Source organism: Solenopsis invicta, chromosome 4 (assembly GCF_016802725.1).
Source record: "Solenopsis invicta isolate M01_SB chromosome 4, UNIL_Sinv_3.0, whole genome shotgun sequence".
NCBI classification, from domain to species: Eukaryota; Metazoa; Arthropoda; class Insecta; order Hymenoptera; family Formicidae; genus Solenopsis; species Solenopsis invicta.
Genome location: NC_052667.1, coordinates 24,409,588 through 24,424,179, shown reverse-complemented (window position 1 = coordinate 24,424,179; position 14,592 = coordinate 24,409,588). Strand labels below are relative to the sequence as shown.

The following is a 14,592-nucleotide window of genomic DNA, read 5'->3' as shown; positions in this document are numbered from 1 at the left end:
ATTTATTTACTTTTAAAAAAGCTAATAACGTCATTTCCTGAAATCAAATAAATTTTTATTTTCCGCAAAAGTATTTTCATTTTAACTTAAAAAAACCAAGTTAAAAAAAATGATTTCATCAATTTAAACATAATTTTTTTTGAGTGTGTATAAAATTTTACAGAAATTTCCTATCTTTAAGTATCTTTCTTTTTTAATTCATTGCAATAAGATGGAATAAAAGGAAAAAAGATTATTAAATTTATATAAATAAAGAATTATATTTACCCCAAGGTTGCTCCGCTGATGCCCGATGCCTCACCAAGGCCTTCTTTTTCTCTCATCTCCAGTTTGTCGAGTTTTCTCCTCTTGTTGCACTCATGATGAACACTCGCGTTAAACTCGCCTTGTACACTGAAATGTACAAATATTCTATATAAAAGACATATTTTATTTTGTGAATAAGTGAGAAATAAAGATTTTATTCTCACTTAGTTTATTTCAAGATTCTCATAAATAGAGATTTTTTTTTTTAAATTAATAAAATGGGTTTTATTCAGCTTAAGCACGTTACTTAAGGGGTTATGCCTAGTCAAAGACTTTAAAAAAAGACTATTTTTCAAAAATCATATTTTCTTGAATTTACATGTTAAAAATGTTCCCTAAATTTAAAAATGATTTAGGCATAACCTCTTAAGAAAACGAGATAGCCTACGCCTACATTCATTAAATAATATCAATTTTTAAAATGGCCAGACACAAAAACAACAATGGAAATTGTATTAATTAATATGTTAGTTTAATTTACATACAGAACGAATTCGACGATGATGAATAAACAAAGAAATTTGCTCATTATGCAAATAATTGCAAATTTACCGCCAAGTTTTACGTTAATGTCTTTAATAATTATTAGATAATTGCGTAAAGTTGTAAATAGCTGTAAAATGTAGGTCGAAACCGGTATTACCAGTTATAAACTATTTATAAAAATGTATTAGTCTCACTTTATTATACAAAGTAGCAATTATAACATCGTTAATCGTTAAGGAGAAGTGATCAATATTTGCGCGCTTCCATATAATACTTCCTGATCGTTATAAATCTCATCCTCGTAAGTTCTAGTCTCTCACTTTGCTGAAGATATAATTTGCTTGCGTAGTAATATATCCAATTAAATTTATTATACAATTGTAACTTCGTGGAATCTGATTGATAAAGCATTATGGATACAAAAAGCAGATCAATCAATGATTAATTAAACGTCACAATTTTCGTTCTACTGTTTGTCGGAATTATTATGATCCATCGCTATTTAATTTGTTGAGTAATTATTTTTGTTTATTTTTTATTTTATTCATTTTAATTTAATCCAAAAAATTTTATTTTAGTTTATTGTTTATATTTTATAATTTAGGGTCACTTCAACTTCGATTAACTCCGACAATTAACTCATTCAGCAGAGTTGCCAGCATGGAAAATAAAACAGTTTATTATTAGAGCAAGAAGCAAAATTCTTTTTTCTTTTTTTTTATAATTTACATTTAATCGATTATACATAGTATTTAATATATTACTTTCTTTTAATATAGATGAAATTATTAATTTTTTAAAAGTATGAGTCGTCAGCAACATTGTAGACAAAATTAATTGTCGATTAAATTTAATCGAACCAACCTTCAACGTCATATTGAATTTAGTTTTTTCCATCTTTGCACAATATTTTTTATCTTGTTAATCTTACTTTTTCTTATCATATACACGTAATACAATTGTATGATAATGTTTAGTTCAGAAATGCGGAAAATATGTAAAATAGTTTATATAAACTAATGATAAGGAATTACAAAACAAAAATAAAAAATGTATATAAGAATAATTCAGCCAATGTAAATTGCTCATTATACATCTTTTCAATATTTTTCTCATCATCAGAGTATCACTGCGCGCTATCAGTACTGCATCGATAATCAAGAAGCTGAATACCTTGAGCGTTGCCATAAATAGATGCATTCGAATGTATAAGTATCAACGCTTAACGCATTTTTTTTCTTAAAGAAGATAAACAATCTGATATTTTTTAATATTTTGGGGCATTTGTTCAAACAATAAAATACGCATAATTGTAAAGTATTGCAATATATTGTTAACGTACATATCATTCAATCAAAGAGTATTTTAACACTGACATTTTGTATTTTATTATTTTAATTGGAGTTTATGGAATAAAAACATATTTTGACAGATTGTTATCACGATTCTTCTGACATTGAAAAATAAATATAATAAAACTTCTATCAATGTTATCATCTTTTTTTCTCTGATATGTGTCTTTGCAAGATCTATTTTTGTTGCATGTTTTGCTATCCCCAAGTTAAAAGAGTAAAGATCTTATTTATTAATTTTTAGTTAATTTTTGTTCAATGTTAAACATATTTCTATCTTTAACGGCTTAGAAAACAATTCAAATAACTTCAATGAAAACCTAATTAGCCATTTTCTCTTATATGAATCATCTAAGAGATACCGAGTTCGGAATAGATAATTTTCAAATTACAATTATATGTACGTGCTCAGGTGTGCGCGTGGCACATAAAAATAAATCGCAATGCGATATATAGTTGGGTTGTAAATTGAGACAAAAGAAGTTAACTTTATTACATGTATGTAAAAACATAATGATGTTTAATAACTTTTAATCACTATAACGTAGTGATCACGCAATGACACGTGTACATGTTGATCTTCGTCAGATATCAAAAATACACAGATAATTAAAATCTAATCTGATCTTGCTATAATTTGATGTAAGATGCATTTTGGGAGCAGAAAAACTTATTGCAAATCCCGATAATTGCGATAAATTAACGTTTTTTCTTTGTTTTGTAAACTCACACACGCTGAATTCATACTAAAGATCACATTATGTTTGCTAACAAATCGCTTTAACTTCCTTTGTCCGCGTTTTGCATAAAGAAAACACTCATTTGTTATTCTGACGTCAACTTGATTGTCTTGTAACACGATAGCCTTTTAACGTGATTATTAAATTATTTAATTATTTAATTACTGAACATGTCCAATGAGTTAAATGTAGAATAATCCACGCATATTTAGCTTGAAGTAGAAATCTGCACCCATGAAATCCATTGAATTTAAAAACGAACATCAATTTTTTTAAACTCATCGGGAAAATGTACGCGGTTATCGATCAACACTTGCGATGACAGTACAATTAAGCCCATGGATACAATTAAACCGTGGCACTTCATCACTAGCTTTTTCCGTCATCTTAACGTATAAAAAAGTAGACTTTAAGTTTATGAAAAAGGTAATTGATTTTTTTTTTAGAAGTAACGAGAGTAAGGGGGACCTCATTCTTGTGTTTACAAAATTGATTCGGCTAATACTAACGATTCTCGTCATGTACAACAGAGTCTTTCTTCTCAGCGCTGAGAAAATTAAAAATGGTTATAGGTATGACGCAATTAAATAACGTATTTTCATATCCATGGAGATTTAGCAAAGGACATTGATAATAACTTAGATACATTCATAAACAGAAATTAATGTAAAGCTTTCACGTTTGCAATTATTAAAGTAACAGATAATTAAACTAAAAAAAAATTTGTGCTTCATAAATCATTATTTTCTCCTTTCCCTTATTGAAAAAAATATCCACGGTCTATTATTAAAAATATCTAAGAATTATATCTAATAATCAAAATGTTATCTATACTGAAAACATTTTTTATTATTAAGTAAATATTTATTTAGGTATTATTTCTTTGTGATTAAAAAAATATAAGCTTATAGGCTTGTAAACTTATAAAGAAATTATTTTATTAATTGACTAAATTTGCGTATAAATATCTAAAAATTATCTTTGAATTTCACTTAAACAACGCTAAAAATTTTTGTTCCAGTATTTATTTAAATACAGGAAATATACTAATTGTAAAATAAATATATTTAAATACTTAACAATAAAAAATTTTTTTTCAATGTACGATTAATATCGAAAAATATTTTTTAACCATTTTCAGTACTTTCAACTTATAATTCATTGTTTCTGATTTAAAACAGGATCACCTTGCTTTCGATCAACCGACGGCGCGATGAAGGTCTCTAGATTTTCCACTGTATCTGCCTTCTTTGAAGGTTCGGCTTCACGATAAAGCATTAAATATCTCGATCTCCGACGATGCAACACGTCTTTGCTACAAAATATCAAGTTCCGATCGTGAACGTGGCACCGGTCAGGGTGATTTCAAATTGTGGCTCATCATCGGTTTCGCGATCCGATGAGAACAATGTGGAAGTGGTGGCAGCTATATTACATCTTACAGATATTCGTGTTGGCAACAGGAAGAAAATTCGCTCTCGGTACACCCTTTAATACAATGTTATTTCGTGCCCTCCGAGAATGGAGTTTCGATGCTTTCGGTATGTATAATCAGTGATATGAGTGATATCAAAAAATGATTCATAATCTTAAATTTTTCTTGCGGATTGCATTAAAAAGGTACGCATAACTGTTACTATTACACTACTGAAATTTTTTTTCCAGAAAACACAATTTGCAAATCCTCTTTTGGTATAAAACTAACACCACAGACATAATTCGCGACTCGATATTCTTTCACATGCAAGAAACTTAACATTTAAGTGTTTTTCAGAAATTCCATTTCATACTTCCATTTCATACATAAGAAACATGTATGTACAGACATTTGACAATTTATAATAATTAAAAAAATGTTAAAAAATTACTTATGTGTGCAAATCTGTACATATAAATATAAGATATAATTTAAAAAAATTTTATTATTATTATAAATTTGGGAAAATAGAAAATCTCGTTAAAAAATCCTCATGTATATATACTAATATTTATATTTTAGTAGGTCGTAATTTAATAGTGATATGTGTTACGTTAAGATCTCGTGAATAACTTAATAATTAATTAGATATGTCACAGTATTGCCGTTTAGAAAAACAATTTTTCTCCGAGATATAATCGCCAGAAATGTTTTCACACACGGAAAGAATGTTTTCGCTGAAGTATCTAAAAATTTAGCTGGATACAGATTAAAAATTAATTTTATCAGACCATCAAATTAATATTCATGCACAATGAGCAAAGCTGTAAAAAGTTTTGGTATTCTAGTAAGTTTGAGTGGTTGAACATAACTATTTTGATGGTTTAAAATTATTTTTAAATTTGCATGCAGCAAATTTTTAGATACTTCAGCAAAACCGTTCTTTCTTTCGTATATGTTGAGCACAATGCAATAATATATCTTTTTTTGTCTGGTACCACGAGCCGATGTATTTAAATTTATGTCAATTAACTGAATGATAAAGGCTAATCTGCAATGTGCTCTTTGCTTCTTGTTTTTTTACTATTGCCTCTTTGGATAACGTTTTATTTGAAATTGGTGAAACAGAAAGCAAAAAGCATATTTAAAATACATTAACCTTAACAATTGAATGAAACAAAAACTGGTCTTTTGAACTCGCAAAGTGAATACTTATGGATGTTTAGATCAATTAATAAATCCTTGAAAAATTTTCGAACAGATATTAATAGCTGGTATTATTTTGCACTGGATTTTAAAAATATCGTGACGTTTTCAACAAAGAATAATAAACATAATAAATAATAAATGTAAAAGGAAATCTAAACATTAGATTTTATATAAAATATTTTATTTCTCTTAGATAATGTTTTATAACTAATTATTTGATTAATTTAGATTCGATCTTTCCAAAAGCGAAAACCAGCCAAAGATCCAAAAATTTTTAATCACGCTCATAAGCGTGATTAAAGAAAAAAATCTTTGACATAGTAAAATGAATTATAAAATTATTTCATCTTGTAATTACGTACACGTTATATTCATCCTTAATACATACATACGTTAAAAAATTCAAGTTTCTCAAGTTAAATTTTTGAAATAAAGATCACTTTAATATAGTTTTGTAATGTAAAGAAAATTGATATATTATAAATTAATTTCCAAGGAAAAAAGACTCCAAAATTAATAAGAAAATATTTGTCGTGTAATAAAAATAAGGCATGGAAAGTAGGTTATCCAATATACTCTTATTATATTTTAAAATACTCGTTTTTTCTGCTGTTCTATTTTTTTCGCGTAATTTCCTATGTAGATACACATATTGTTATGCTATTTGGTCAAGGATGCATAATATTATGCAAGTTTAATTCTACATTACAGATAATTGTTATTGACTCATATTAAAAAAACACATTTTTTATTGTAAATGAATGATCTTTTAATTGATAACCAGTATCAGCTCGGACATCTGTGTAAGAAATCATGCGTGTCGCCGCAAGGTAACATTTCTGTATAGATATACCATATTAGAAAAGACACACGCAAAATAATTTGAATAATATAACGACTTATGTTTTACGTATGTATTAAAAATAAATATAACACGTACGTAATTATTTTAATTTTTACGAATACGTAAAAATGTTTCAAACAATAAAATTCTATTAGCTTATTTAAACTATAAATATTTACAATTAAATAAGATAAATTGTAGAAGTTTATTTAGTTTGCTACGAAGCTGCAAAAATATGTTGTGATGCAATTTTTCAAAAAAACATTATTTGGCCGTTGTAACAAATAAGATCCCCAGTAATAATTTTAGATTTTACTTTAGATATTTCGGTGATTTTTACAAAAATTATTTCTATTGTTAGAGTATGCAATTAAAATAATACAAAACGAGAGATTATCTATCAATTTAGTCTTTTTTTACTGATAATTAATTGTAATAAAAAATACATACGTCTTTTTGACTACACGTAGTCAGAAATCTAAAAAAATCAGTTTTTCATTAAATGCAGAAAATAAATGTAACTCGCGTTTCCGCAATACTCCTTCCTACTTTGTTTAGTTGCTCTTCTGCATAATTCATCATCCTCCGGTATAATTCCATGCACGTATTGTATTACATTTAAGATCGATTATTCTGTACTTTATCATTATTTAACAATAGCATTCCATACATCTTGGTAAATATTTCCTATTAAAAATTAAATTAATAGGAAACAGGTTAAAAACAAGTAAATAGATGTTATAAATAAATAATAATTATAAATATTGACAAATTACATTCCGTACAATAATCATTATATAGCTGCTTGTCTTTTGCTTCTTATATTAATTTAATTTTTAATTTGTCTTTATAATATCAAGTTGAAGCTTAGATGGTGTGTTATTATATGCTGACCTTAAAATGCGTTACGGAAGTTTACTTTTTAATTTTAATTTTATTAAAGTTAGTTTTATTCAATTATAGTTTAATAAACAGTTCTTTAATTGAACATATAGATTACTGTAAATTATAGAATAAAATAAATATATTTATATAATATCTGTTTTTATTATTTGACTCATTCTGTTGATTTATGATATTACTTTTTATACAATGCAACTTTGCGATCTATAGCTTTCCATAAAACATTTAAATTTTATATCATTATTTATATTCTGTATATTATTTGTATTTATAATATTTTGATTTTATATTAATGTGTATGTATTATGTAAGTTTTAAATTACTGATTAATTTGGTGGCTGATAAAAATTTAAGTAGGAATAAAATACAATATTATTTTCTAAACAGAGTTTTAAAAACAGAATTTAAGTGATTAAAGTAATAAATTAATATTATTTGACATAAAAGATATTTTATTATTTATATCAAAAATTAAGCCGCATTTTACACATAGCGCCATAAGACTCGAATAAACGATTTGCTAAATAATATTTTTTACAACGCTTAATGGCATAAAATAGACGCTTGGAATGGAAAAACGTCAATAAAATTTAAACTCTGCTTATAAGATTTATTTCTTAATATAAATTTTATTTTATTAATATTGCGCATACTTAAAAATTAAATATATGACTTGTCAACCAAACACCAAAAACAATTATTTATAATAAATTAATATTTTAATATTTAATTTTTAAATTAAAAAAAAAATTTTTTTTATCTAATATTTTAGATCTATGTCTTGCTGGAATGTCAAAGGTCTAAAAACTGATGAAAATAGCAGCGTTACAGTTCTGTGTACCAAAAGTTTAAAGTTCGATTGTTTGAAGAAATTTGTAAAAACAAACATACATTTTTAATAATTATATTTATTTTTATATTATAATAAATTAAATAAAATATAATAAAGATACATTTTATACTACCTTTATTTTAGTTGTGAAACAAATCTATTCTTTTAGGGACTAAATTCATGACATAACTATGTACACCATTTTCTTTGTAAATTGTAACTTATTTATTAATCCTGTAGGTTGGACAGGAACGGAAGAAAAGTATTTGCAAATAGCTCGAAAAGCAAATAAAATGCAAAAAATTGTTCCCGATGATGTTCCATTCCCATGCAATGTGACAAGTATGATTTCAATAGATAACTATTATTATTATTTATTTCTTCATTAATAATTATTTATGATTTATGATCAAAATTATTTTATCCCTTTATAGTTAATGCAAATATATACCTGCATGAAAAGTATATTTATTAAAAATTATAAAATTATAAAGGTTACATATCAGTATCTTTTTTTAACAAACAAGCAAATTATTTTATTTTTAGTATAATATTTTTAAACGTTTATATATGTTTCATTTAGCTAATTTGCAGCTGTTTTTAGCAAAATCAATTGAGATTGTAATGTGTGTGTGTGCGTGCGTGCGTGCGTACGTGTGTGTGTGTGTGTGTGTGTGTGTGCGCGCGCGCGCGCGCGCGCGCGTGTGTGTGTGTGTGTGTGTGTGTGTGTGTGTGTATACTTCTATCGTTCTAATATAAATTGAATTTTTATTATAGAGCAATAGTTATTTTTAACTAAAGAGTGCGATTTTATATTAGTCAATTATTACAGTTATTAACATATAAGGTATGTCAATGTTTTCATGAAGAAGAGTCCGTAGTTGTTCAATTAATTAATTGTTATTTAAAGAATAATAAAAACATCAAATATCGTATGCTTGAGAAATGCTACAAATAACGAAAAATTTCAGGTGGCCGATCGCCGAAAGTGCCAACGTCAGTGCACAAATTAAGACCAGGTGATATCGATGTCATTGCCGCGATGGGTGATTCTCTTACAGCCGGAGCTGGCATTTTTGCAAACAATGTGTTTCAGATCGCTGTAGAGAACAGAGGAGTTACCGCGGCCGGCGGAGGCCAAGGCACGTGGCGAGAATATTTAACTCTTCCCAACATCCTCAAGGTAAATCAATCAAATCGTGCGACGATATAATGTTTATTATTAAATATATCGTTAAATATATCGTATGTGCATGATGCAATATAAGAAACTTAGATTTATGATACCGGTAGAATCCACCGTAATAGTTAAAATTTAAACATATTTATTTGAAACATTTGAAACAGAAAAGTCAAATACTTATATAATTATTATAAATTATTGTAATATTTTAAATTGCATTAATGCGCGGTAATAATATAAAATTTAGAACACTATTGGTAAATTAATTTTTTTTACTTATAAAACGTATTTAATTATAAACATGTATATAGGGCGAGTTTTTTAATTCATCGATTGATCAATTGCATTACGCGCAAATGCAGTTTTTACAGAACAAAGTTGCATTGCGTATAATGCGATTAATCAATCGATGAATTAAAAAACTCAACCATATATATATTTAACAAATTCAGTTTTCGATTACCTACAATTTATTATCGATTATATAACATTCCATGGTTATACAATATTGCACATTTTTATTATATTATGTTTTAATAGCAACTTGTTTGATTAAAAAAGTTCACATCTAGTCGATTATTTATCAGTTCACGCGCGACGTATTACAAATTGTCATTATCAATGATGAGATGTAATTTTCAATGTCAGTAAAACAACAAAGCAATCATTTTTTTTGCATTACATAATGTTTTGGTTTTACGATTTAAAGAAAAAATCGTGATGAATGAATCATGATAAACTGACAATAGGATTTTAGCATATATTAAAACACAATATGACATCTTCGGTCAGAGCTGAATAACATTTAGGAAACTTTCGACCATCATTGTGTATTTTTACGTGCGCGCGTCTCGTAATTTAGATATTATTTGTTAAGTGTTTAATCTGTAATTTGCTACCTCTTGATATTTGAACAACGCACAGTAACCACAAAATCATCAATCATCAATAGTGAAATATTAGACATATATCCTAGAGCGATTTTTCGTTGGGATATGTACAATACATTAGATCTTCCTGAAATACATTTTTTTCTTTAAGCTGTTATGTAATAATTATATATATAATAGAAAAGAAAATATATTTTTTTTATATAGCATTAAGCAATCCGCCGAACAAAGTAAATATAATTCAAGATGTAATATCAATTAATGAGTTTATTATTATAATTGTCATCAAAGAACATTTAAAATTTCGATCTTTTTATTTGCTCTATAATTTTCTTCCTTATTTTAATAAATATCTTACCGAACGTAATTTTTTATTCTTTGAAGTTACATTACGTTTTGAGGGGATTAAAGCTAAAAATTGATTTAACAATGTATGTGTGTACGTGAAAATTAATCATCCACAAATTTTCAATAGGAATTCAACCCCAATCTGATAGGCTATGCATTGGGAGACTCTTTAACGATTCACAAAGCGGCACAGTTAAATATTGCAGAAAGCCTTGCCGTATCCGCGGATATGCCGTATATGGCGGAAGTACTAGTCACAAAGATTAAGAGAGATCCGAGGATAGATTTGCAAAAACATTGGAAGGTTTGTTACGCCAGACAAGATTATTTGAAAACAACCAGAGAAACGGCAAGCAGCAATAGCAATAAAATGCTCCGTTTTAACGCGGACAAAGTCAAACTATTATACAAGGCGTGGTACTTAACGTGTAATAACATAAATATCTTTTGTCGCTTATTTGGTCAATTTGATATTGCAATTAACTTAATTATAAAAACTTTTTATAATTAAATTAATTACAATTTTTAATTAATTTTTTCTACAAGAAAAATTCAACAGAGTGGTTTACCTGTCGTAATTTCTTTATTTTTTCCCGAGATTTCCTGTATTTACAAAATATCTCGTTTTATTGTCAAAAATTCTATACCATTAAAAGTACTTATCGACGATAATAAATCTGATTTACAGTTCGTCTCGCTAATGATTGGAAGCAATGACTTTTGCAGTAAAATATGTTGGGTTTCATCACCTTGGTCAACGCTTGAAACACACAAAACCGACCTACTTAAAGTTTTGCGGACACTAAGAGATAATTTACCGCGGACTTTTGTGGCATTGATTCTGCCACCCCATTTAAAGGCCTTAGTCGATACTCGTAAAGGAAGATCAACATTTACTTGTTTTGTTACAACGGACATCGAATGTTCTTGCTTGTTTGGTTCTTCATTTCGGCGTTTTAAGCCTCTGTATTACAACATTATGTCACAGTAAGCAAAACGAACAAAAAATAGTCTACAATATATTATTATACTTGTTAAATGTCAATTATGAACATTAATAATTTTTTTTAATGCACAAAATAATGTGTTTTTAAATTATCAGATGCAGCATTAAATTACAATAGAAGTACATATTTGGCAATGTGTAACATTATAAATTAATTTTAGTTTGTTCCGACAAATATATTATTGTCATTATTACTGATAACAAAAAAAGATAAAAAATTTAAAAATATATTTCAGGTGGCAGAAGCTAGATATGGAAATCGCTACTTATCCAGAATTTCAAAGAGATGATTTCGCAGTCGTAAGTGAGCCTATCCTAGCAAATGTAACTATACCACTTGCTTCAGATGGATACGCCGACATGACATATTTGAGCAGCGATTGTTTTCACGTTACTCAAAAGACCAATGCTCTATGTAAGTTTTTACTAAGAATTCTCTCAGAAGACAATACTAATAGATATTCTAATTAATTAAAAAAAGAATATTAAATACTAATAATAAAAGTAATAATAAAAAAATTATCTATCTTTTATATTTAATATGTATTATAAAATGTATAAAAATGCACTCCATTTTTCAGTCCTGTATTTCTAAACATTATAATGTGAAAGAGTATAATAATTTCCACGACATCATTCAAATATTAACCAGTTTGAATTTATTAATTTGACTACTAGTCCACACAGTTACCAAATTGTAACGATGTTAATTAATACAAAAATATAAATTTAATAAAAAGATCCATTCACATACACACGTTTCATTCAATTAGATCTAATTCCAAATCAACTATAAAATGTATATGAAGAAAAGTTTTCATTATACAAAAATGATTTAGAAAATGATTTAAAAATTTTCTTCCATATTTACAGATGCTAACGGTTTATGGAACAACTTGTTCGAGCCAGTGAGTGCCAAAACGATGACTTGGGAAACTCTTTTCCACAAATTTCACTGCCCAACGCCGGAGAGACCCTATTTGACAACAATGTTAAATTCACAGTGTTCATACTAAAACCTAACAAAGTGTTAATACTAAAACTGTCAATGCAATTCGAACGAGAAATATTGGCACTTGATAAAAAAAAATATTGCTACTGTTATTAGGTCATCACTTATAGTTGCGATTTGCGTTGCTGCGGTCTTTGAACGGAGTTAGAGTGCCAATTATTTAAGCGTAGAAAAAACATTACTATATTTATATTACTATATTACTATATTTATATGAACTTTTATGGAACAAAAATAAAATATTGATAGATTATTTCGTTCAAATTTTACCAATTATTTCATGATAAAGAGTTAAACAATGTAATAACTCAAACTCGGTTCCGCAACTTGAACATCTGAAATCGTAGCTGAAAGTAAAGCTATGCCTGTAACGAGAAAGAAAGAGAACGCTCGAGACAGAAGAGGATAGGTCGAAAAGAAGAGAAACTGAGAGAGACTGCTTGAGAAAGAAGAAGACAGAAGCATTCTTCACGCATCTTTCTCACTTGACGCTGGATCAAAAGGGAGTGAAATCTACATATGAAAAGCTGCGTTCAGATTCCTCACCCGGGTGCACTCAGGCATCATTCCATCCTTGTTTAACATTCGATAAACAACAAAAATAAAATGACATCTGGGTGCACCCGAGTGAGGAATCTGAACGCACCCAAAAGTGGAAACAGATATGTGCAAGCGAAAACGGGAAAAAATGCATGCGCGTGCATGACGTCATGCAGTGATGGGACTATTCTCACTACGGCATGATACTATTTTTTAATCGCCATTTTGAGTATAGTCGCAAAGTGTAGAAAACACGTGGTTAGGATTATTAATGCAATTCTTCATTTGCAATACATATTTTGTACAATTAAGATTTTGATTATCCAAGTTTTGTTTTCCTATCCAAAACGAACAAACTTTGGACTGAGCTTCTGGCTGAGCTCTATAGGAAGCCAAATCATTCAAGATAAAATTGCATTACTGAAGCCGGACCGAACAGTACATACAATTCATTATAATTCATCATAATTAGAGATATACTTTTGTAAATAAGAGTTTGTAATTATTATGATATTGTAAAAGAGAGAATATTCGTACGTTATAAATATTCTATAATATTCTATGATATTGTATATCGTTGGGAATGTGTATCTATATTTTGGAGGTTAGGTTGTTTAACTCTTATAAATGCAGTTATATTTATAACTGTATTTATTACTTTTCTAAATATTTAGCATATTAGTAATTGAGCAATAGTGCCTATAATTATTCAAATGTATTTCTATTCTCATATTATCATTTTTATCCTATTGTAAATTGTAACGGCTTCCATGTTTTTTCAGGGATTGCACAAGATTATCTGTGTTAGATGGTTTATTTCATGGACGGATCTGCCAATTGTTTAGGCAATGCTGTGATATGCGTAAATAAATAGTGAGATGTGACACATAGTATACGAGTATATATATATATATTAGTGTATAAGGTATGTAATGTCCCGATTTCTTGCATACATACGTGTCATTTAATAGCAGAAATAGTAATAATTTTGTATTATGTTATATTAAATTTTGCCCTTCCGTTGAATACCTTTCAGAATTTGAATCATTTTCTTAATTCTTTAGAGTACCAGTTATTAAGCATTGTTGTTAGTTGCTTATGTTGTTATCATGCCTCTTCATAAGAAATTTTCGTGTCAGTTTCCTAATTGTAGTAATGAGTAATTTTATTCTTTCATTATACATTTTATACAGTATTATATATTTTTACTTTTAAAAATTAATGTCTTAAATTATTTAGATTATAAGTTTGTTGCATATCAAAAAAGCAGCATTTTCAGTTTTTAATATTATTTTATAAAAATGTTTTTTTTTTATTGGCAGTAATTATAATTATTAATAAGTATATTTAGTTAAATATATATTGCCGATGTTACTTCGTACTCTGTCAGATTTTAATAAATATTAATAGTTATTATATATATCTGCTGTCTATTTTATTTTCAGCGATACCTAATCTACAACATAGAAATTTATTTTGTTCCATATATATTTATTTGTTACTGTTGTAAGCATAATTTGTCAA

The 14,592-nt window shown here is 27.5% G+C and overlaps 1 protein-coding gene across 3 annotated transcripts; it reads left to right on the top strand.

The window, feature by feature from the left end:
• The first annotated feature begins 3,989 nt into the window (after nt 1-3,989).
• On the top strand, nt 3,990-12,781 carry LOC105198972 (phospholipase B1, membrane-associated). 3 transcript variants are annotated; one of them, XM_026136693.2, is made up of 7 exons: nt 4,036-4,425; nt 8,330-8,431; nt 9,061-9,272; nt 10,638-10,814; nt 11,199-11,497; nt 11,753-11,931; nt 12,390-12,781. In XM_026136693.2, exons 1-7 carry the CDS (start codon nt 4,284-4,286, stop codon nt 12,530-12,532), a joined length of 1,254 nt encoding a protein of 417 aa, XP_025992478.2. In that variant the 5' UTR covers nt 4,036-4,283; the 3' UTR covers nt 12,533-12,781. The 3 variants fall into 3 exon arrangements, with proteins under 3 accessions (XP_039304267.1, XP_025992478.2, XP_039304266.1); XM_039448333.1 differs by lacking the exon at nt 10,638-10,814 and having other exon boundaries at nt 3,990-4,425; XM_039448332.1 differs by lacking the exon at nt 8,330-8,431 and having other exon boundaries at nt 4,040-4,425.
• Nucleotides 12,782-14,592: the final 1,811 nt, after the last annotated feature.